We start from the raw sequence: 22,953 nt of genomic DNA on the forward strand, positions 1-22,953 counted from the left end.
ATTTAAAACTATATTAAATAAAATAGTAAAAATAACTATAAAAATAGTAGCTTATAAAACTAATTTTAAGCTATTTTATAATATTTAGCTTACTTATATAATATTTTTCTTTAATTAGTTATTAAATACTAAAGTTACTAGAAATTATACTGTAAATCTTGACTTTTAGTATGTTTAGCTGTATTAGGTTTTTGTGACTGTATCGCACTTTTGTGCCCAACTAAGCTTGCTTAGTTGGCCCCCCCCCCGGCTCCCGCCCACATCTACTTTTTGACTACAGATCGGTTGCATAGATTTAATAAATCATTTTTCCCATGAATTAATGAGTATCGTCGCTAAACTCGCTAATATGTCCTAAAAGTTTCCTTGCCCGTGTCTAGCAAAAAGGCATTTGTAAAAACTCCAGTTCTATTCATATCCCAACCATATTAAAGGTATTCCCAACGCCTCGCAAATGCATCCAACATAAGTCTATTATAATCCATTCCAATAGAACATTCCCCTCACATGAGGAACTCATTTCCAGCAAAGTGCTTCAAAACAACCCAACCATCTGCGAAGCTCTCCTTGTCCATGCGCACCACAATAGCCGCGTGACTATGTCGATGCTTTTGAATGTGAACAGGAAACTTGCGCCAACCAGCTGCATCCAAGTTCTCAATCATATCGAACTGATCAGGGGTCAGCGCAAGTGTAGGCTGTCCAGGGGTCGACATTCTGCGCTCTTTCTTCAACAGCTTGCGATCCTCAGCATCATATGCAAGATCATCTTCTGAGTCTGACGCGGCCAGGTATTGCTGGTTCTGTGAGCTGTTGAGGACCTCGTAAGCTTGTTCAACTTCTTCTCTGATCTCCTTGATTCGTAGGGGCATGCGGTACTGCTCGATCTTCAACCCAGCCTCTCCTGACTCGTGCGCCTTGATTCGATTGGCGCTTCGGACTGTTTGGACGGCAGAGTTGGCAAGGAAGACAACAACTCCGATCGGAATTAGAACACCGACCGTCACCATAAACGGGATACCCTTGACCCACTTCTTGAGAGCTTCGTAGTCTGTCAATATGGTGTCTTGTTGAAGTTTCGGTCGAAGCGCAATAGGATGGTCGGGGTCAAGAATCACACCCTCGTATCCCTTGAGGTAGTTGAGATTGACCTTTTCAAGATCTGTATAAGGATCATGTTTGGTAATGGCGGATGTGTAGTGTACAACACTTCGATCGTTGGCAATATTGGTGTATAGTGTGCGGCGCTTAAACTTCTTGAGACCAGACATAAAGATAGAATCTGGATCGGCGAGTACTGCGAGAAGAGGTCGGTTGGTGTCGCGGAATTTGTCGATGGTGAAAAGTTGGCGACCAGACATTGATAGCGTTCGGGCGCCGAGGACGTTCCAAACGGTGTTGTGCCATCCTTTAAGTGGCGTTCTCACCCCGAGATGGGGGGATGCAAATGTGGTAAAGTTCTGACAGGATTGTTAGTTCATCCAATCTTTTCCTCCTACTGATCCCCTGAGTGTGACTTACCATGCATTCGAGATCGTCGAGAATTCCCTTCGCATAGAGCAAACCAACCGCATATCGCGAAACTAAACCACCGAGCGAATATCCTGCAATACTCAACTTGGTGATCTTGCCTCCTTGCTCTTCGATGCTGCGCAACTTGTCCTCGATCTCTGCGCACACGCGCTCGCCACCAAGCTCAATGCCATCGTATGTGAAGTTGCCGCGGTTCTTTTCAGCAGGCAGGATATATAATTCGTCTTCGGAATATTCGTCGCGCAAGGCCTTAGCAACATTGCGCATATGACTTGGGTTTCCCCAAAGCTATTTCTATGGTCAGCGCCGCATGACGTAGAAGGATTGATCGTCAGGGGATGATGCTTACGCCGTGAACTAAAACACAAAGGTGAGTAGCCTTTGCGCTGCCGCCAGTAACGTCTTCAAGAACAACAGGTTTAGACATGGTGAAGGATGTGCGATGAAATTGAAATAACCAAAAAGAGAGAGAGACTGAGGCAGAAGAGTTTCCAGTCTTTTAAGAATAAATTAGTTGAGGTTTCTCAGGAGATGCAGCCCCCAACGGAGTTTCGGATTGCGTAAAGTCGGGCTGTCTGAAGTCCGCTCAACTGCAGGAATACGGAGTTAAGCCGTTAAAGTCCCCACCAGAATATTGATGACAACTATCGACGTCGACCAAACACGCGACAGCATATGCCGTTTTAGGAATACAATCTGGTTGCTGACAACGGTGTTTAACGAATACTAATGCCGTGGGGCTGAGTTGAAGACGTGGTCATCCAGATCAAAATAGCAGAGGCTTTGTTCAATCTTTATAGTTGCGGACTTATCGCTGTCTTATTAGTAGTTACACGATATCTCGGATAGATGCGAATTCCGACTATTACCAATAGCTGGCTTCGGTTTAGATTGCATGGACTAACTGGTCTATGGATCTTACTTGATCTGTTTGATCGATCCTCAAATGTGGCGCTTTCCCACACCATCGCGGGTTGGTTCTACATTTGGGCGAGCTGAATTCCTATCATGACGCCTACAAAGGGGTGCGAACCCGAGTGCGAGCCGTCCTTAGGGTGTACTATGTAAGTGCACTCAAAGCAAGTTTGTCGTTGATACAAAGAGAACCAAATCTGTTTGAGTATGTAGTTGAGCCTAGTACACACATAGTCAGCTCTATTCTTTCTTTATAATTCTGTGGTTCCTCCAAAGAACCAAGAGTCCATCCCTTGCTCCAGTTGGTATGAAGCGTCATGGCTCATGAGCCTCTAAAGTCATGGCGGAGTTCAGCACTGGAGTGGGTAAGGTACTGTTGAAGGTGGGTCTCATCATGAGAGCAACCGCTTGAGAGCTGAAGGCTTAGATTACCTGCAGCTCTTTCAAGCTGAGCCTCATCTGTACATCAAAGCTATAGTCAGTACAATTTCAATTGAATGAAAACGACGATAATTTAATACTTTGCTCCTTTGGCCCCTCTGACCCTTCAAGAAGCTCACGTGCATTCACATCAGCACGGTCTTCCCTTTAACCTCTCCACAACAACTCACCTCGCTGCAGGGGATAGCCTCCTGTTGTTTCGTCTCACCAAGCACAACCACCCTAAACCTGGCTTCAACCTCCAGCCTCGATTCATCCATTCACACTCAACGATCTCGCTGGCATCATCAGAGGTTCACATGATCACGAATGCCGACTCAGAGCTCATACTGGGGAACCCTCAACGTAACTTTGAGGTGTCGTCACCATGAGTTTATTTAAACACATCCCCTGTCCCAAGGGCGATGATTGCGCAGCGAGCCTCTGTCCATTCAACCATCCAAAAGAGAAATATGAACCGCCGTCACAAGGACTCTCATCAGATGACACGAGCAATGAGACCACCGCAGCAAACCATGATGTACCACGCAAGCGTGTGAGGACAGATCCCTTTAACCCGCCTCCTTCACCTAAAGCTTCCCAGGATGTGGCACCCAGCTCTTCTGGAACATCTCGTGGGGTTCCAACAGATGATATCCCAAAGTCAGTAGCCAAGAAGCTTGGAACCGCAGCTCGGACAGTCTCTCCTCCACCACTGAAACGGAAACTGGACACTCAAGACCACAATCCAAGAGCTTCTTCAAAGATTGCCAAAACAAGTCATTCTACTACTGAATCACGTCCGCCTTCTGCCCGGAAGCCTGTACCAGCTGTACCAGCAAAGCCCAAGAAGGTCGAGACACTGAATCCGAGACTCCTCAAACGACTGCCTGCTGCCCATGACATCCGTCTCAGGCTAGTCAAAATGCTTCACCAAGAACTTACCCGTCTCAACAAAGACCTCAAAGCTAAGCTCAAGAAAGACGAGACGAGACTTCTACTATCAGATCAAGATCTTATCGTTCGAACACTAGACGAAGAAGAATACGTTGCTGTTCACAAGACCGCTGTGTACTCTAACGTTATGAAAAACAAAGTCATGCAATACAAACGAATGAAGGTTGATCAGTGGAAGGCTGAGAGAGAGGATGAAATAAAGAAAAAGGAACTCGAAGCAGCTGGGAAAGATCCTAACGAGAAACCCACGGAAATCAAGACCGGCCTAACCCCTGCTCAGGAGGTTGAGCTTACGAAACGCATATTGACTCCCATCGATAAGCTAACAAATCATGGTTATGTTGTTAGTATACCTTCAGAAGCTGATATTGAAAAGGGAAGACAAGGTGTAGCAACAGCCGCAGGCTGGGAGAAATGTGACCGTTGCCAACAACGCTTCCAGGTCTTTCCTGGAAGACGTGAAGAAGACGGCGCACTCACTTCTGGTGGGACATGCACGTTCCACTGGGGAAAGACCTTTATCGCCCCCAAGGCTCCAGGCGACAATACCAGACAGCCCAAGCGATATCAGTGTTGTGGACAAGAAGTCGGCGACTCTGTTGGCTGCTTCACTCGTGATCACCACGTATTCAAGACCTCGGATCCCAAGAGACTTGCCTCTGTGCTTAACTTTGCAGAAACTCCCGAGAATCCTATCGTGCCTTCAGATAGAGCAGTGGCTTTTGATTGCGAGATGGGTTATACAGTTTTTGGCATGGAACTCATCCGTCTAACTGCAACATCATGGCCGACAGGCGAGGAGCTACTAGATGTCTTGGTGCGACCATTGGGAGAAATACTCGATCTCAACTCGCGATACTCCGGTGTCTGGCCGGATGACCTCGCTCAAGCTGAATCATGGACTGCGGACAAATCGACGAAGCCAACTAAGAGTAGCGACGACGATGTGAGCGAAGATGGCGAGCTGAAGCCTAAGAAGAAGCAGCTCAAGATCGTCTCATCTCCGGAAGTTGCCAGAGACCTATTATTTCGACTCATCTCCCCAACTACACCCCTGATCGGACATGGCCTTGAGAACGATCTCAACTCAGTCCGTATTGTGCACCCAACAGTAATTGACACCGTGCTGCTCTTCCCCCACAAGGCTGGTTTACCATATCGGTATAGCCTGAAGATGCTCATGGATGTTCATCTCAACCGCAAGATCCAACAGGAGACGGGCCCAAAGATGGTAGGCCATGATTCTGCTGAAGACGCAAGGGCAGCAGGAGACCTTGTTCGTCTCAAGATCAGGAATGAATGGATGGATATGCAGAGAGAGGGTTGGAAACTGGTGGATGGTAAGTTCGTCGCTCCTGGGAAAGCTTCAGGGTTGACGGAGGCATTCATCGAGGCATAGCTCTTGGGCCCGGGAGCCACATTCAAGATAGGTAGATATGCATGGGAATTTTCATGGGACTGGAGAGCATTGGCATCATAGATCTTGGGGTGTTCTGGACTTGGTCACTGGTCCAGCTTAGTTAATGCCGATTTGGAACGGGAGAAGCCGTGAAACCACCGGCGATTATACATTGCGAGATAGGGTTGATATTCCCGTCTGGTCTCGTTCTAGAAATACATAGTTGGCGCTCATGAATAAATGTTTTCATCGCCAACGATAAGCGGGGATTTCCCTGTCATTTCCTCAACATCCTTCACATCATACAAAGTCCGTTACTTTAAGCCCTGCCCACTGACAACAGGTACTGGCCACCCTGCTTTCCGCTTCCACCAGGTAGGTAGGCGACGTTGGGGTTCGAAGAGAGAGTAGCAGCAATCTCACGACTGGCCTCGATCTTTCGGATCTGAATGAGGCCGTCACCAGCCTTCTGGATGGCCTTGCTGATAGCCTCAGCGGACTCGGACTCACCCTCGGCGCGGATGACGTTGGCTTGACGCTCCTGCTCAGCACGCTCGACGATGAATCGTGCTCGCTCAGCATCTTGCTGGGCAATCTGCTTCTGCTCGACAGCCTTTGTGAACTCACGACCAAAGGTCATGTGGGTGATGGAAACATCTTCAAGAGCGATGTTGAACTCCGCAGCACGAAGAGTAAGGTCGTTGCGAATTCGCTCAGAGACAGCCTCTCGCTGGGTGATGAGCTCTGCGGCATCGAACTGCGCGACGATAGACTTCAAGACTTCGTTTCCAATGGAGGGGAGGACTCGCTCATCGTAATCGGCACCGAGGTTCTATCAGAGTCAGTCATATGACCTGAACCAGAGTTTACTATCTTACCTGGTAAATCTTGGGGAGAGCCTTGACATTTGGTCGGTGCAGCACTCTCAGTGTCAAGCTAACCATCTGCATATCCTTGCTGCCTGTAGTTGTTGCGATATTCCTGGGCTTGGTGCGGACATCGAAAATGATGCTCTTCTGCAGCCAGGGAACAAGAAAATGGGTCCCTTCATTGACAACGGTCTCCTTAACACCAGAAAGTCTGTCAAAGATGACAGCCCGAGTTCCTCCCTTGACGTCGTATATAGACTGACTGCCTAGGAAGACGACAGCTGAAGCGGGGACCGCCATGCGGTACATGAAGTTGAGGGCTCTCGCAGCGGCCGCCATTTTGATGTGAAGTGATTAAAGTCTTAATCGGCGTATCGTTGCAAGACGTCGGTCAAAAATGGTGGTCGTTAGAACCCAGATATCGATGGGAACTGAGGCGTAGCTGAAGCTTTTCGGAGTCAACGGACGGCGATGATGATTTGAAGCTCTTGTCCACCTTTGGACAAATTCCCAGTGCGATTCGTTGGTTGGATGTTAGATTCCTTCGGGTGGGTTGTTGCTCAGAGCTAAGCTCCTTCGGGAAAGCTCGGCTGATGGGGAAAGCCTGCGTCTGCGCTTTCCTTTCCAACCCGAGAAATCCTCAAGTGGCCCTTTTCTGCCTTTCGCCTCCAAACCGACGACTCCAAAAACCACACACGAGAGATCTCGACTTTTCGTGCAAAATCCGCCAAAATGAGACCGACTCAGATGCTCCGAAGCGGCGCTGCCGACCCCAAGAACGGACAGTACGTGGATTGCGATTGAACGAGGGCAATTGGTGGTTCTGTTGCGTGCGGCTTTTCCAATAGTTAATGGTCGAACGAACAGCACCGGGCCTTCAAAATCTACCAATCGAGACGGAATTGAATGCTGACGGATCTATAATAGCTACATTGGTAACTGGGGCCACTTTGGTAAGTGATTGTTCCCACGATGTGCGAACGAGGAAACTGGATCGATGAACGCGACGGACCAACGGATCATGACGATGCACGAGGTGGAAGCAATTGGGCCGACGTAACACCAAAACTGGATGCATGCGCATAACGGTCTCGAAATTCATCGATGGGATTCTTGGGGATTCATCAACGTCATTGACGAAACGGGAGACTAACTCAATATCAGGTGGTGAGAAGCAGCGTGGTATCATCACTTACGGTCTGTCCGCCAACCGACAGAACCCTTGGGCCGGTTCCTTCAACGATGCCATCTTCAACACTTTCCGCCGAACCAAGGGCCAAATCTTCTACTGGCTTCCTCCCATGATTGCCGGCTACTACATCATGAACTGGGCTGTCGAGCGGTACGTTCATACACAGCATTCAACCACGACAAAATACTAATTTCATTTATAGAAGCGAGTACCTCAACTCCAAGGCTGGCCGTGCCGAGTTTGGTGATGAGGAGGAGTAAATTGGTTAAATTATTGGAGCAAAACCATGGCGGATGTGTTGGAGTAGGTCCTCTGGACTCATTGTACATCATCAATACCTAGATCAGGAGGTGCAATAGACGGCAGTCACACTATTTCTTTGTTATTTGAACTTTCGGCATCCATATGTTGCAATCGAGTCGGAGTCTCTCTGTCACAGTGACCCCCATCAATGTCCTTGATGATTTGAATCCATATCGGATCCACTGGTAATAGTCATTGCTGAGAGCATGATTGGACTGTCGGTAATGGTCACGTGAAAGTGGAATTGTCCTACGGAACCGGCGGCACGTAACGCCAAAACTCTTCGCGGTAGCTCTTCTTCCACTCGCTGGAGAAAAAAAAAGTTGGAAAATTTCGAGGTCAGTGGAGTGCTAAAAGAAAACACGGTAACTTTGCGACCACCAACATTGCCGCGGAACCTTCAATTCGCACACACAATCTCCGTGCGACTTCCAAGAATACACAAGTAATAAATTCGACGAAGCTTCCTCGAGACAACCGCAGCAATGGCCGCCGAGAAGCCCGATAAGAAGGAGAAGAAGGACAAGAAGAGAAGCGACGAGTCCGGCATCTCAAAGTCCAAGAAGGAGAAGAAGGATAAAAAAGACAAGAAGGAGAAGCTCGTCGCCGCCCTTGAAGAGAAGATCCAGCAAGATGCCCCCGTCGCTGTTGCTGCTGCTGCCAACATGGACGAGGACTCTGATGCTGAGGAGGAGAAGGCTGCTGAGCTGCCTCTTGAGCGCACTGTCGTTCCCTTCGCCCTCCCCGTGGCGGACGAGAAGGGCATGAAAAAGGTCTACAAGACCATCCGAAAGGGTATGCGACTACAGAGAACGATGTGTTTTGGACTGATCGCTAACATTCCACAGCTGCCAAGAACAACACCCTGAAGCGCGGCGTCAAGGAGGTCGTCAAGACTCTCCGAAAGTCTCCCCCTTCCGCCCCTGGCAACACCTCTTTCCCCGGCGTTGTTATCATCGCCGGCGACATCTCTCCCATGGACGTCATCTCTCACCTCCCCGTGCTGTGCGAAGACCACAACGTGCCTTTCATCTTCGTCACGTCGCGCGCTGAGCTCGGCGCTGCCGCCAAGACCAAGCGTCCTACATCCGTGGTCATGATCATGGAGAAGGCCGAGAGCAAGAAGTCAAAGGACAAGTCTGCTGACAAGGACGGCGAGGATGATGGTGAGGCGTTCGGCGAGAGCTACGCGTCCCTCGTCAAGTACGTGCAGAAGGAGTATGGCAAGCAGGCTTTCTGGGTCAAGGGTGGAACCAAGTACTAGGGGGACAAGGTCCATGGACGACACGACAGTGTTCTCATTGTAGGAAAGGTTCCAAAGATGAAGAGAGAGCCGGGGTCCCCAAAAATCAAGACAGAGCGAGGTTACCCTGGGACGGATGGTGTGGTGTGTTAGAACAAGTACAAGTCTGGATGTATTATACCAGAACATCTAGCCGGAGAACCAACGGCTGGATGAGGGCTTTGGCGGCGTTCAGGTTTAGCTATTGCATTAAAAATGGGACATGATTATCAAGGGTCCTTGAATTTGAAACATGGCAGATCTTGAGCTGTAAACTGGAAACCGTGAGCTCGTGATGTCGAGATGTTCGCGAGATTTACATCATTCGTCAAGCCACGGCACGCGACCCAACCTCAACACCACCACAATAACCCGAATGTGACAGCTCAATACCGAAGCATTGTCACAGCTGGACCCTGCTCTGGATACTCACCTTAGCCTGATCACACCTCATTGATAGACTCTAGGGCGAACCGTAGCCTCTGCATAATTCGAGTCTTTGGATAACCTCAGCCACACACTAACGAGTGGCAGTTGCCGCAAGGTCCCTCTATAATTCACACATCACTTTATATAGTTCTAGTCGTCGAATACTGTACATTCAAATAATCAACATATTATTAGGCTGCAGGTTTGTTCATTTGTGTGGTATTATTTTGCCTTATTGGCTTTCTGTTATAGGTACATCGTCCCTATCCCTAGGTATTTCACACAGGCCCGAAGCCGGGATATAACAAATTCATCATGAAACCCCATCCCGATCATGGGGAGATTAAGAAACCTTGGTCAAGAAAGGATTTACTCAAAAGGGTTGGTTCGGGTTCCCCACCAGGTGAGGAAGACGGAGAGACCGAGTGTCTCAACAAGCTTGGTAGCCAGGCTGACGCCGACGGTGTCGAGAGGTCGCTTCTCAACGAAGATCTGAGCAATGTACTATAGGAGATTAGTTAGTGAATGAATGGAAGAAGTAAGAGACAAGAGTGAAAACTTACGCCGGGAGCAGAGGTAGCGAAGAAGATGAGAGATCCGAGGTAGGCAGCGCCCTTGTAGCTCAGGGTACCAGTGGCGTTGATGAGAGCACCGACACCATAAGACTGAAGAGCAGAGCCGATGAGGGAAGAGCCCCAGGCGAGAGCAGCACCGGAAGCCTCCTTGGAGCGGATGAACTCCTCCTTGGTGTTGGCAGCCTTGGCGCGCTGGTAGGTCTGGCCGAAGATGGGAGCGAGGACGGCGAGCTCAATGCCGTGGTTGAAGGCCGTGCCGAGGGCGATGGCAGAGGGCTTGACGGGGGGAAGGTAGTGCAGAGACATTTTTGATGTGATGTGGTTGTTTTGTGGTTGAGAGATGGGTATAGCTTCAATTGGTTGAGATGAGTTGTGTTAGAGTGTGAAGGAATAAGGTGGCAGTAGATTGGATTGGATCCTTCCCAGTATTTGTACTCTCGAGCTCGTCACAGATCTCGATCTCGCATCATTGAGAAAAGCGCTTCCGGGTGGCTTGCCTTGCATTGCCTTGACTGTTTCTCGGCTTCTCCCCTCCTCTCTCTGCCCTTGTGTCGTCACCAGATGTGATGATGTCACCATTTGGTGAGACAAATTTCAACTCTGGACCGTTTTCCTCCATGCTCCAGCCACTGCAGCTTCTGTTGACTGCCACTAACCGATTTAATTCACTGCCCTTCACTTATTGCGGGGTGCATCTCTTTTTTTCCTTTCCTCCCCTGCCAGCTTTGTACCTGATCTGACGTTTACGTGCACGACTCAGACCTACATGCCATCCATGGGTAGCAGAGCTCACTCAATCACTCACTCTTGCATGCCTAGGTACGGTACTCACAGCTGCCCTGTCTATAGTTGGAGCTACAGGAGCTTGATCTCCTGTGGGCGGGGCAAAAGATGGGGAAGCTTGGTCTAGCCTAAGGTACTGTAGGCCCAGGTCCAGGCAAGTTTCTTGGTGACCAGGGTTTGTAGCTGCTGCTCCTACTAACTCCAGCAGAGTTCAGTCCAGTTCCATGAAAACAAGCAAGTCTTAGCGGGGAACAGCGCCATAACCAATCTCTACCACGAGCAGCACACTGAGCACAGTACCAGACTTTCTCCAAAGTGAGTGACGAGTGACGGTGTCACGGCGTCATTTGCATCTATTCCTTTCCTTTCCCTCGGCTGTCACTCTCACTCTCACAATGAACCCCGGTAATGTCAAAGCCGGCCATTGACTTTTCCTTTTGCCATTGTCTCCTGTCCCTTTCCAGCCGAACTCCCTTCAAGAGCCCCCAGCTGAAAAGTGCCTGATGTGATCCGCGCAACCGAAGCCGGTCCAAAGCTTGTTTTTTATTCCCCGTTTCCAACTTCTCAGTTCAACCAAATTCCCATCTTCAAACCTTGTAAAGCCGGTCCTGGTCTCCCGAAAACAGCCGGCCCAGCAACACATTCCGGTTCGAGCTAACCTGCAACTCTTGTCTCAGACTGTCACCACATGCCTTTGACACCAGACCCTGTCCCTGAACATCACAATTCGAGTACAGAGGATTGGGATGTCATGACGGATTCGACGTGTGATTGTGGATGGACCCTTGTTCTTTGTTTGCGAATCGCTTGTGTCTAACTGGAAATATGTCGGTGCATCACGAGACGATTGAAAGCGATCCTGCACTTAGTTACTCTAACCCTTCTAACAGTGATGTAACTCGAGCATTGCTCAGTATTAGGCTTACCCTACAATTGAGAAGGGGCATTATGAATAAAGACAGCTACATCGTCATATATCTGACTCTAAATTATACGATATGCATAATATCATCAGAAGTTTCCCTCAACTACGTTAAGCCACTCGTCTGGTCTGGGGTAACATGGCGGTTGCTCTCCCGCCGCATCTGCTCCCTAATAGCTTGTAAGGACCAACTTTTTCCACGTAAACTACAGCGAAAACGAGAAATCAACTCCAGATTAAAGTACCTTATCATAAGTTATGCCTAATAAATATCATAGGTTATGCCATATGTTGACCATCTTCACCACCCCTTAGGGCTAATAACGCCCGAACATCATGGACATACTGCAGACCCTCCAGCAGCGGCACCAAATGCATCAAGTCTGTATCCGTCGGATCATTGATCCAGCCCTGGATGGGAATCGCATTGTCTGGCAAATGAATGTTAACAATCTCTGCCCAAACAATCCGACTGAGGCGCCTTACCTTGGTGAAACAGATAACTCAATGGACTGTTGTCCAGAATCATCACCTTGCTCAGGTCTGACTCGACCGAGCTGAGGTCCTTGATGAAAGCGCCTTGCCGGAACGTGCAGTGCTGGCGATAGTATCGCGCCGAGAAATACTTCCTCTCCGCCTCTAGCCAGTCAATCACTGGATCTGCGTACTCCTGCACCGACGCTGTGAAAACAACCAGATTATACCATTTGCAGACCCGCCTCAAAAACTCGTCGCAATACGGTCGCTTGTTAACCCAGTATAGAATCGGATGCTGCGGTCCAATCGATGTCTGTCCACCAACCCCCACATATGTTGTGTTCAAGCGCACTTCAACCATGTGTCCGGTGCTCATCCTGCCGCCCTTGGACATGCTGTGTATCAGGGTTTCGTCTAGATCTAGAATCAAGGTCTTCTGCGGGCTCGTCGGCGGTTCGAGGTTGATATAGGACGGCTGCCTGCGTGGGATTAACGGTCGAGGTGGTGCCGGTGTCTTTGGGTACTTGGTGAGCGCTGCAATGGGAGAAGTGGGAGATTTCAGATGCGCCGATAGGTCGCCGCCGCCCAAATCACTAGCCTTTGTTCGCGCGACTGCCGATTGTGTTTTCCTATGCTTCCGCTGCCTGAGATCTTCGTCGCTGTTGAGCTTGATGCGAATTGACCTTCTCGTCGGACCGGTTTCCTCTGCAGGCTGTAGTGACTTCGATCGTGCGTGTCGACTGAGACTGCCTGACGGCGATCCATCTGATTCTGACTCCGACGAGAGGCCTGAAGACGTCGATGATGATGATAAGGGCCTCGGTCTTGGTGTTAGCTTCCTATATCCTGTAGTCCTGCCATAGTCTTTTTCAGAAACGTTTTCAAGTTCTTCCATGGTCTTATGTCGAGGTCCGTGTAATCCAAATAGTTTTCCGAGCTGCGTAAAGGGTGCGAAGTTGCCGTATTCGTCATAGAAACATGCAATGAGATAGACGCCTGGAGATGCCAGTGTCGCAAGAACCCATCTAATAGAACCAATAATGCTAGAAGCAAAGCGTCGAGGGATAGAGTGCCACCATGAGCTTCGTTTTTGGCTGTCGCCTGTGTCGTTGAGCAATGGTGTACTCTCGTCAGCCGGTTTTTCGGTGAATCGCGATTCGTCGATAGTATCCTGGGCAAAGGATTCGGTCTCGTGACCGGAAGGTCTATCGTCGCCGTGCTGGTCCTCGGAGGCCAATCCAATTGTGCCAATGGGGCCTCCTCCTATGCTGTTCGATCGAGATTGAGTTGGACTCGGGGGCGGCGATACGCGGGCCGTCAGGATGTTGAGAGAGTTCATCGCCACAGGCTATCGCATTCCATGAGGTAGAAGAAGCAGTTCAGGGGATACGCTCGAGTCTTGAAGTTAGGTGCAAAGAGTTCGGAATTCTGTGACAGCGGACGGAAAGAAGGGAAACAGTCCCGAGGAACGGATCGTCGGGCTATTGGCCGGGCTGTTTTCGCGGGAAGGTGAAGCCGTCGGTACAAAAGCTGATTGACAGGAAGTGAAACGAATGTCAAGAAGGCATCGAATGCGTGCGGCCAAGCGAAAAAATAAGGATAGAGGCGAGGACTAGGACAGGGGCGCAGTACAATCGCGATGGTAGGGCCAGGGAATGTACAAATGGCCTAATGATAGAGAGTGCCAGGGAGGAATTAACAAGGGCACTTTTTGACGACAAAGCCCAAGCAGCAGAAACAAATCCAATCCAAAAGTACAGATGTCTTGAGTGGTGAGACGATTAGGTTAGCCTGGTCTAGTAACCTGTCGGTTGGTTGTGTTGTAGACTACCAGACGAGACAGGCAAGACAGAGCAAAGACAAGCCGCCCTCGCAAGGTTGTCAGTGAGTAGGTAAGGTAGGTAGTTATCAACTGTTTCGTGGCGTTGAGAGGGGAGCTGGCTGCTGGGGAGAGTTCTAAGGCTGGGAAGCCCTTTTGTTGGTCAACTAAGTTAGGTCCAAGATCGGGTTCTTCCAAGCTAGAAATAAGCAGCCCTGTAGCGCTAGTTGTAAAACAGTAGCAAATACGTAAGTATAGCGGGCTGCCGACGGGTGAGGCGGGGAGTCTGTCTTTTTTTCTGGCTTGCGAGAAACAAGAACAAAGAAGCCCGTGGCGATTGATTGATTGCTGGAGAGGAATAAAGATAAGAGGAGGGGGGCAAGTTTACGAGCCGCTTTGAGCGCGCGCAAAGAGAGCGTGAGGGATCTGGTCAAATCAGATCAATTCAGAAAGGAGTGAGTAGATCACAAAGGGAGTGAGATGTGAGAGAATTTGCTGATGGGTGGCTCGATTGACGACGGATGATGGTTGAGAGGGATGGCACGTGTTGGGGATTGAGGTGCCGAGATGCTGGGGAACTGCCAGGCTTTGGAGTGGAGGGGCTCCAGCATGCGAACTCGACTTTCTAGGCTGTTTTCAGTGCATCACTGGTCCCTGTTACAGTAGCGCTACAGGGGTTCTTGGATACCGCGGCTCGTATCAATTACATATGCTCTAGGTGGTAAGTGCCATAAGTGGGCTTACAGAATCCCTATCATAAATGGCCTCTGTCTGGGTCAGAAGACTCAAGACCGTACATCAGTCGAGAAAATAAAACAAAATAGTCAAAGATCATACCAAGTTTATTTTTATTCTCCCAATACTGCCTAAATCCTTGTCACCTAAGGACATCTTGCCATAAGCTTTCTGTCACCCCCTAGCCAGCAACACTACAATAAAGACTTCTTCCACAAATCAACTACAATCAACGCAAGTCCCCCTTTTGTTTCCCAAACAGCTCATGTCACCACGGTGATCATGTTTCCTATTGACAACAGCTTCGTTATGGCTCTTCCTCAGATTCAACTGGCTCAGCTCCCACTCTCCAGGCCTCTCTTTGTAATATCCCTTCTTGGCGTATCTGCCGCAGCGATCTAGGATCAATTACACCATTAGGCAAACGGAGATGATGGATGGCATCGCCATGAGAGATGATTTCGCCCTCTACTCGCTCGATCTTGCAAAGGAATTGATGAGAGTCGCATTGGCCAACATATCCTGGATGAGAATTACATGTGCAGACAACTTTCTGCCATGTCTCAACCACCTCTTTACTGAAATCGAAACCGCATGTTCCTCGCCATGTGAGAGTCGCCGAGCCCTGTACCTTTCTGCCACCCTTTTCGTTCTTGTGGAAGATGACCGCACTGGCCTTGTCTTGAGAACAGTGCCAGATCGCCAAACTCTTCAAATGCTGCATCTTTTGCGCAACTTGGCCAGCATTCACCAACAAGTCCGATATACTTTGCCGAGACCCTTTCGTCATGAGTGGCGTTGTGAGTATCAGCGATCGGAGTCGAGGCCAGTCACTGAGCATCTTGCAAGATGTGAAGAAGTCTCGAGCATCGATCATGAAAGACACAGAAAGATGTTCGAGGTTATGGCTCTTCACGGCAAATGCTTCCCCCATCCTATAGTTTGTACGTCGGCGGGTCTCTACTTGGAAGGACTCATTACCAAAGGTTGGGACCGGATTGCTCCGAATAGCTTCTATCATTTGTTCGTTGAAATCCTCGAAAATAGTCACTGATCTGACGTGCTGGGGCCATGTGGGAAGCCCATCCAGCAACACTATTGCATAAGAGTGTTAGATACCGGGATATGCCTATCGTGTCTGCCGTTGACTTACTTTGGTCTTGCTTCCCGCAACTCAGGTCATTTTCATTTGGTAGGTGGAGCAGAACCCGCCATGGCTCGTAAGTGATGCTCTCGAGATTTGGGAACTGCTTTAGCAATTTCGAGAGCGCGCTTCGGTCAATTTTACGTCGCATCTGTCGGCGGATCACAACCCCTTTAACTGCAGGAACTTTTGGGGAGCTCGCGCTCCCGACCTCTGCAATGGCTGTTATGAACAGCTGCTGAATAGCTGAGGTCTTTGGAGGCTCTTTCTGCTTTCCTTCGAACCAGCCGTGGTCTGGATCATCCCAGGCTTCCTGCTTCTCGAGGAGATTTTCATGATTTTCGTGTTCGAATCCGTAAAGATGGTTCTTGAAGCAGTGGTTTGGGTCACCCGGTGAGTACGCATTGAGCTCCAACGTTATATGATGTGTAGGCTCCCAGGCTGCGAGCGCTTTAGTCAGACTTTGTAGTGCCTCTTTGGTGAGCATGGAAGGGTCAAACAGATGAGAATAATTACGGCACTGGGTGCAGTAATAGTCAGGGAGCTCCATGTTGAGGTAAATTTGGCGAATGAGGTGTCTTTGCATGATGACCTTTTCCAGGCCTTGGGTGGATGCTCTGTTCAGCTCAAGCCGATTGAGATTTTTCGATGCAACAATGGCATGCCATTCTTTACAAACAGTGGACGCACGACTCCATCGGTTTTGGCGAGAGATCTCCTCTAGGATCATGCGGCGGATCTCTTGAGGGAGAAAAGCCCAAGACGAGCGGCGTCTGGCCCTCTCTCGTGTGTGGCTACGGAGTGTCACCATGATGACAGATGAGGTTGGGATGGAGAAGAGAAGAGAAGAGAAGACGAAGTAAAGCGACAACAGAAAGTTTTGAAGAGCCTGTGTCTGAGTTTGCAGAAACATCGGATTTATTCTCTTAAACTTTGAAGATACTGAACATAGTTCACCAAGTTGTGAGGCTATTGGTACATGTGGAGGATGCTGCGATGGTAAGTTTCATGAAGAACCGAAAAAAATCAATATCAGCCATTCAACTCTCGACATCTTGTTGAAGACAAAACCTTCATAGTGGTGAGTTTTGAAGTATTCCACTTACACAAAGCCCTTATCTCTGTACTTACCTTATGTAAGGAACAAGATGAACTCAGCTACTGTCCCACTGGGATGAACTAACACAAGAGTTATACATGGCTAATACCAAGTTCTAAGGTCTCATCAAGCTTGATATTTGGTCCATGTTCTGATCCTCTAATAGATAAACGATAGTAGTATCGTCGTGTCTTTCATAAGGTGGTTGTAGGTTGGTTGACAGCTGACAAGGGTTGAGAGCAAGGGCATCCATCTTATTAGGCCTGGCCAGGTTGTGGATACATATTTCGGGTTTACATGTTCGTTTTCGTATCTAGAATTTACAAAATGATCGGGTGGTTCTGACGCAATGTCTCTTTACATGTGAAGAGCACCCTTGTTGATGATATGCACCTTTGAGAAAATGTTTCATATTACAGCGAGTGACTAGATATGTACGGAGCGCGAACTCTTCCTTGTTGTTTAAGAATAAGTATAACGAAATGAACGAGATGGGTATGTTTAGGTGGCCCAGGAATTAAGCAGTACGTCCTGCATATTGAACATATCACTAGCATAAGGGTGTTTGATGGTTTAGGCGAACCAGTTTGATCACTTTCTTGGCAATAAAAGAAACAAATCGAGCTTCGGAAGATTACTCCGTAATGCCTTGACTTGAAAGTTGCCAGCTCATCAATTTCCATTCTTGAAGTTTGTGACAGCTCATACATACCTCCCAGATGGTAGCGGTGAGTCCAACTCTCCAAGTGTGACAGCAAATATTGATATATTACACATATCCCACCCGTGATTGGGAATCTGTCACGTTCTCTCAAGATTCTTTCGATCACCAAACGCATCTAATTAGTGCTACGTTCTAACGTTAGGGGAGGAAGGAAAACCCAGGACCTTGATCCTAAATGACAAAGAGACTTAGGTAAGTTAGGATAGATTTAGTATAACTTTACTAGATTTAGGATATCTTTTTGCTAAGTTTATTTTTAATACCCTATATTTAGGCCCGAGTTTTCTTGCCCCCGAGGGTACGTTCTAACTTAGTAGAATCTGCCCCTGTCCCATTGTCGTCATGGCTTGCACTCGGGGCTCGGGGTATAGCCCCACAGAGCGACAAGGCTGATGGCCCCCACCTGAACCTGAAGCCTTGCACAAAAAAAGGCTCCGATGCGAGGAGGAATTGGTTGACTCATATTCACAAACCGTACAATTCGTTCCAAGCAGCAACAATCGTTTTGCCTGTTCAACAACATCGACACCTCGCACAACGCCTGCGAAATATATCACTCGAAACAGAGAATAAAGCAGCATCTTCAGATCAAAAGCATATCTTGGGCGATATTTGTGTTTGACTCACAAATCACCCCTCCATTTCACCCCGCGAATCGCACACATCTTACCCCGGCTTCACTACCTACCCAGCTACGACCGCCCGCGACTGTGACTCAGTAGATATGGCCCCTCTTTCTACAGGCTACGCGCCTGATCTCGAGAAATATCTCAGGTCTCTCAAGGGTCAACCACTAGAATCCTCTGTTGAGAGCCTCATCTGGTGAGACACCCGCCCGCCAAGTCCTTTGCCAAGATGCCCGTTACTTTAAGATGCTCGTTACTAAAGTGTTCACGATACCTTCAGTCTCCTCAAGCGACGACAAATCAAGGGCTCTGAGCCCTGCGCCGTCGCCACAGCTCACATTCTACTCCAAGTCGTTGCCCGATCGAAATGGTTCAATGTTGACAGCTTGATCGACAACGTCTCGCGTATTGGTCGTCGCCTGGTCGAGGCTCAGCCCAAAGAGCTCGTTATTGCCAACATTGTGCGCCGAGTTCTAGGCCTCATTCGCGACGAAGCTGCCGAGGATAGAAACGAGGGTGCGAGTGAAACCCCTAGTGACGCCCAGATCACACCAACCGATGCTGTTCCGAACCCAGATGCCCTTTCTCACCAATGGCCTCCTTCGACATACGGCAAGCAAGATTCTGCCGGAGACTATATCACCAACAGCGCCAAACCCCCACCCGCTCGGCCAGGCCCACTCTCCTCTTACAGCTCCGTCAACGTGCCTAAGACTCTCTTCCACCTCCTTTCAGTGTCTACACCCGGCGAGCTCGCGCCCAGCAGCCAGGGATCGCCTCTAGGTCTTTCAGGGGCATCTACTCCTTCGTGGAGAGCTCCTTCGGCTCAGGTTCATGCTTTGAGATCAGAGGTCATCGATGGTATTGAGGAAATCAAGGACGAGATCAGTTCCGTGGACGATCAAATCGCAGCCTTGGCTGATGTTCAAATTCACCCCGGTGACTACGTGCTCATTCACCGACCCTCACCTACAGTCGAGCGATTCATTCTTCGCGCAGCCCTGAAGCGCCGGTTCACAGTTCTCATCGCGACCGAGCCACCGAAAAAGCAGACCCAGGAAGTCCCCCATGCTTCATTTCGCAAGAAGCTTGCTTCCGCTGGTATCACGGTGATCAACATCATGAACGGAGGGTTGATGGCATACATGTCCCGAGTGGACAAGGTTATCCTGGGGGCGCACTCGATTGTTGCCAGTGGTGGCGTTATGGCCGATGCAGGTGCTTCAGCCATTGCTCGGGCCGCAAAAGAGCGAGGACGTGCTGTTATCGTCCTCGGCGGCGTGTACAAACTCAGCCCTGTGAACCCGTTCAGTGGGGATCTTTTGATTGAGTGGGGAGACTCTGCCAGCTTTGTCAACTTTGCGGATGGGAACATGGTGAACAGTGTCGAGGTTCGGACTGCCCTCAATGAGATGATCCCTCCAGAGTTGATCGACATATACATCACCAACTTGTAAGTCAAGGAGAGGCCGCTTTGCAAGGCAAACAAACAACTAATCTTTTATGCAGGGGGACACACTCAAGAGATCACTTATCCAGTCTCATCGCAGATCATTACAAGACGGAGGACGTCGACTTTTTTCTGAACGATGAATGACGTAGGAATATTGAAAAATCAAAAGACAAGAAAACGTCGCAAAAGTTGTGCCTTGCATTCATTCATTTCTCGGCGTTGAGCGAGACAGGGTCAAGGAGTGAAGGTACCATAGAATTTGCTTGATAGCACATATCACCAGCGTTTTAAAATTTCAACCATATTGGGTTGAAATCAGCCTCACACAAATTATCAGATTACGCCGCAACCGTATGCATCGTATTGAGTCGTGTGCGGTGTATGAAAGCAATGACGACGACCCAAGTCAAGCATAAGTTTAGAGTATTACCAGACAAGGGGATGCAATAAAACTTAGGACCTCTATCCTAAGTAACAAAAAGTCTTAGGTAAACTTAGTGTAATTTAGTAGAATTTAGTAAAGATATAGAGGATCTTAGACTAAGTATTTTTGACACCTTGGTTTAACGTCAGAAGTCTTCTTACACCCTGAAGCGCGCCAGAGTGATCAGAGGCCGGGAATGCGGCACCACAGCTGTCAGTTAGCTAGCCTAGTCTAGGCTCCCTCTCTCGGCCGCGTAAGCACCAGCTCGGCCATTGGACGCAGGGGATCCTTGGGAGTCATAGGGCTGCGAATGCGAGTTGCGTAACCCCCTGTAAGGCTCTCGCTGGCTGTAGGGCATTTTCGCATGGAGTTCGGTGATTTGATCAGACCGGAGGTTGAAAGCGTTTCCGCTTTGGTCATGATGTGAGGTGATAGCTGAGGGTCATTCCCAAGTGTTAAATAAAAGATATACCCTTCACTTCACGCTATGATGCAGTCACATTTATTAGAAAGCTTTCAAAGCTTACAGTAGATTAATCAGTGTGCCATTGTATCACACCATCAGCACTCACCTACCACCTACAGTATCTCTCTCTTCCCCCGTTAATACCCCTCCTCCTCCTCTTCTCTTCTCATCATGACAGCTCCGTCACCAGCCATGGACTCTTCTACCAGCAGAAACAATCCTCCATATCTCACAACTGGCCAGGCCCCAGCAACAGCTGACGATGCGCCACCGCCTCCATACTCAGAGACTGATATCTACTCTACCTCTTCTCAGCCCCCGCACTCACCACATGCTGGCTCCGTCGCCGGCTCCGGGCACGGCCCCGCAGCTCCCGGTGACGATACCGCCTCCCGCATGTCCTCAACTTCAACTACAGAACCCATCTTCACTCCGCCACTTACACCTCGCACCGAATATAATGCCAACGCAACAACTCCTACAACTCACGAAATCCCCCTCTCTCCCAGTGTAGCTCTCTACTTTGAGACCCGGCCTGTTCCAACATCGGCGTCCCAATGGGAGCCTCAGATCCACACCATCACTGTGAAGCCGAACTCTGTGCCAGATGACATTCCTTATCCGGAGAATTGGGCGACTTCATACGATATCACAGCCCAAGATTGGGCCACTTTTGTCAACTTTCTCCTCCCTGACCACGATTCCGTCCGGAATGAGGCTATCTTAGGTGAAAAGGGCAAATCAGAGGATGGCTCAGATATCAAGTCATCTTTTGGTGGCGACGGAAGCGTCAAGTCAGAGCGACACACAACTGATCCTAATGAATTGCGTCGCAAGCGTGCAGAGGTCGAAGCTATCGTGCAACAGTGGAACTCTGGCTTCTTCGCTCCCAGAAATATCATGGTAAGGCTCCAGCCCGAGGAGCAATCGCATATGCCAGGAGGATGGGAGACCACATTCGATGATCCCCCAGTACAACTTCCACCACAGGCTGGGCCGTCTTCTCCGAGAGAGGCGATGCCTCAGCGCAGACCTAGCGGTTGGGGAGGATCTTGGGGCGGCTTCCAAGTCGACAATGACAGCGTCCGGTGGGGAGATAGATTTGTTGCCGATAGCAATGGGCTTCGCATAGGAAACATTGTTATGGATAGCAGGGGAATTCGCATGAACGGCCAGCCTGTGGGAGCCCCCTTTGGCCCTGGACCATCCCAACCACCTCCTCCGAATGCTCGCAACATGCCCCCTTTTATGCCTGGACACCCAACATGGCATCAAGGTCCTCCTGAAGCCCACACCTTTCCTCAACGAGGACGAGCAGCTAGCCATGATCACCAAAGACGCCGCTCTCAGTCATCGTCTTCATCTTCTTCCTCGTCCTCAAATTCCTCTTGTAGCTCAGAGTCCATTGGTTCTCTCCCTGACTACGACGATCTCAAGGACCAGCAGCTGCCCGTTTACATCGCTCGTCTACAACAATGGACAGCTAATCCTCTCGAAGTTCGCAGCAAGGCCGATGTCAAGCAATTGAAGGCCGAGCTTAAAGCCTCAAACACAAATGGCACTACTCCTAATATCGACCGGAAGGCTCTTAAGGTGCAGGGCAAAGCCCTTTCACAACAATGGAAGTCGTTGAAGCGTCAGCAGAAGAGGGAACGGAGAGATCGAAAGAGGGATCTTAAGAAGAAGAAAAAGGCTGAGAAGAGAGAGAGAAGGCAGCAGAAGAGGGAGATGAAGGCTGCTCGCAGAGAGCATAAGAGGGGTCAAAGAGGTCGAGGCCATGCTGAGATACCTCCCGTTCCTGCGGTGCCACCTTTCCAAGTTCCTCCCGTTCATGTTCCTGCAGTCAACGTTCACGTTCCTCCTGTAAACGTCCCTGGTGTCAGAGTCCCTCCACCAGCTCTCAATGGCTGGGGATGGTCAGGCAGAGGAGCCGGCCGAGGAGACCGTGGCCACCATGGTCGAGGCAGAGGTCGAGGTCGGGGCGGTTGTGAAAGTCAAGGTCCCTGGGGCAGAAATCGAGGAGGCTTCCAAGGAGGCTGGCCAAACCACTGTTCATTTGGATCTCCCGGCCGAGGCGGTCTCTTTGGTGGCGGAGAGTGGCCATCTCGCTCAGGAGAGAGTCCCCCAGGCTCGTGGCCAGCAGACGCCAACAAAGATGGCAGTGTTCCACCCCCAGGTGCGGCATCAGCTGCAAAGTACAACACTGTCTCTGGAATAGAGACTGAGATTGCAACGAAGCAGAAGGATCTGGAGGTGAAAGAAATACCTTTGAGTGAGCGCAGGGCGCTGGAAAAAGAGATTGAGGCTCTCACGGAAACGATGGAGAGAACAAGGCTTGAAGCTGACGAGGCGTATGCTCGGGAGTTGGCTGAACAACTTGATGGTTAATGATGATTTTTCAGCTTCT

At 49.5% G+C, this 22,953-nt stretch overlaps 10 protein-coding genes across 10 annotated transcripts; 5 read left to right on the forward strand and 5 right to left on the reverse strand.

Annotated features, from left to right (window-relative positions):
• Positions 1-503: 503 nt before the first annotated feature.
• Positions 504-1,960, reverse strand: FSUBG_2684 (lipase serine esterase; the record flags this gene model as incomplete). The annotated part of the gene is made up of 3 exons (XM_036680483.1): positions 504-1,460; positions 1,522-1,821; positions 1,883-1,960. 3 exons carry the CDS (start codon positions 1,958-1,960, stop codon positions 504-506), a joined length of 1,335 nt encoding a protein of 444 aa, XP_036541704.1.
• Positions 1,961-3,256: 1,296 nt separating this feature from the next.
• FSUBG_2685 (REX3-RNA exonuclease member of the family of 3'-5' exonuclease) lies at positions 3,257-5,224 on the forward strand (the record flags this gene model as incomplete). Its single annotated transcript, XM_036680484.1, has 1 exon — positions 3,257-5,224. One exon carries the CDS (start codon positions 3,257-3,259, stop codon positions 5,222-5,224), a length of 1,968 nt encoding a protein of 655 aa, XP_036541705.1.
• Positions 5,225-5,543: 319 nt separating this feature from the next.
• On the reverse strand, positions 5,544-6,432 carry FSUBG_2686 (prohibitin PHB1; the record flags this gene model as incomplete). Its single annotated transcript, XM_036680485.1, has 2 exons — positions 5,544-6,056; positions 6,103-6,432. The coding sequence occupies 2 exons, from the start codon at positions 6,430-6,432 to the stop codon at positions 5,544-5,546; spliced, it is 843 nt and encodes a 280-aa protein (XP_036541706.1).
• A 393-nt stretch (positions 6,433-6,825) lies between these two features.
• FSUBG_2687 (ubiquinol-cytochrome c reductase subunit 8) lies at positions 6,826-7,545 on the forward strand (the record flags this gene model as incomplete). The annotated part of the gene is made up of 4 exons (XM_036680486.1): positions 6,826-6,878; positions 7,021-7,046; positions 7,258-7,435; positions 7,488-7,545. The coding sequence occupies 4 exons, from the start codon at positions 6,826-6,828 to the stop codon at positions 7,543-7,545; spliced, it is 315 nt and encodes a 104-aa protein (XP_036541707.1).
• A 528-nt stretch (positions 7,546-8,073) lies between these two features.
• On the forward strand, positions 8,074-8,852 carry FSUBG_2688 (H ACA ribonucleoprotein complex subunit 2; the record flags this gene model as incomplete). The annotated part of the gene is made up of 2 exons (XM_036680487.1): positions 8,074-8,383; positions 8,437-8,852. The coding sequence occupies 2 exons, from the start codon at positions 8,074-8,076 to the stop codon at positions 8,850-8,852; spliced, it is 726 nt and encodes a 241-aa protein (XP_036541708.1).
• An 816-nt stretch (positions 8,853-9,668) lies between these two features.
• FSUBG_2689 (uncharacterized protein) lies at positions 9,669-10,180 on the reverse strand (the record flags this gene model as incomplete). The annotated part of the gene is made up of 2 exons (XM_036680488.1): positions 9,669-9,803; positions 9,863-10,180. 2 exons carry the CDS (start codon positions 10,178-10,180, stop codon positions 9,669-9,671), a joined length of 453 nt encoding a protein of 150 aa, XP_036541709.1.
• A 1,678-nt stretch (positions 10,181-11,858) lies between these two features.
• Positions 11,859-13,395, reverse strand: FSUBG_2690 (nuclear envelope protein NEM1; the record flags this gene model as incomplete). The annotated part of the gene is made up of 2 exons (XM_036680490.1): positions 11,859-12,010; positions 12,066-13,395. The coding sequence occupies 2 exons, from the start codon at positions 13,393-13,395 to the stop codon at positions 11,859-11,861; spliced, it is 1,482 nt and encodes a 493-aa protein (XP_036541710.1).
• A 1,522-nt stretch (positions 13,396-14,917) lies between these two features.
• On the reverse strand, positions 14,918-16,565 carry FSUBG_2691 (uncharacterized protein; the record flags this gene model as incomplete). Its single annotated transcript, XM_036680491.1, has 2 exons — positions 14,918-15,705; positions 15,764-16,565. 2 exons carry the CDS (start codon positions 16,563-16,565, stop codon positions 14,918-14,920), a joined length of 1,590 nt encoding a protein of 529 aa, XP_036541711.1.
• A 1,736-nt stretch (positions 16,566-18,301) lies between these two features.
• On the forward strand, positions 18,302-19,800 carry FSUBG_2692 (translation initiation factor eIF-2B subunit beta; the record flags this gene model as incomplete). The annotated part of the gene is made up of 3 exons (XM_036680492.1): positions 18,302-18,399; positions 18,466-19,656; positions 19,713-19,800. The coding sequence occupies 3 exons, from the start codon at positions 18,302-18,304 to the stop codon at positions 19,798-19,800; spliced, it is 1,377 nt and encodes a 458-aa protein (XP_036541712.1).
• Positions 19,801-20,717: 917 nt separating this feature from the next.
• On the forward strand, positions 20,718-22,934 carry FSUBG_2693 (uncharacterized protein; the record flags this gene model as incomplete). Its single annotated transcript, XM_036680493.1, has 1 exon — positions 20,718-22,934. One exon carries the CDS (start codon positions 20,718-20,720, stop codon positions 22,932-22,934), a length of 2,217 nt encoding a protein of 738 aa, XP_036541713.1.
• Between the last annotated feature and the right edge of the window lie 19 nt (positions 22,935-22,953).

The sequence above is a fragment of the Fusarium subglutinans genome, assembly GCF_013396075.1.
Source record: "Fusarium subglutinans strain NRRL 66333 chromosome Unknown NRRL66333_c0000024, whole genome shotgun sequence".
In the NCBI taxonomy this organism is placed as follows: domain Eukaryota; kingdom Fungi; phylum Ascomycota; class Sordariomycetes; order Hypocreales; family Nectriaceae; genus Fusarium; species Fusarium subglutinans.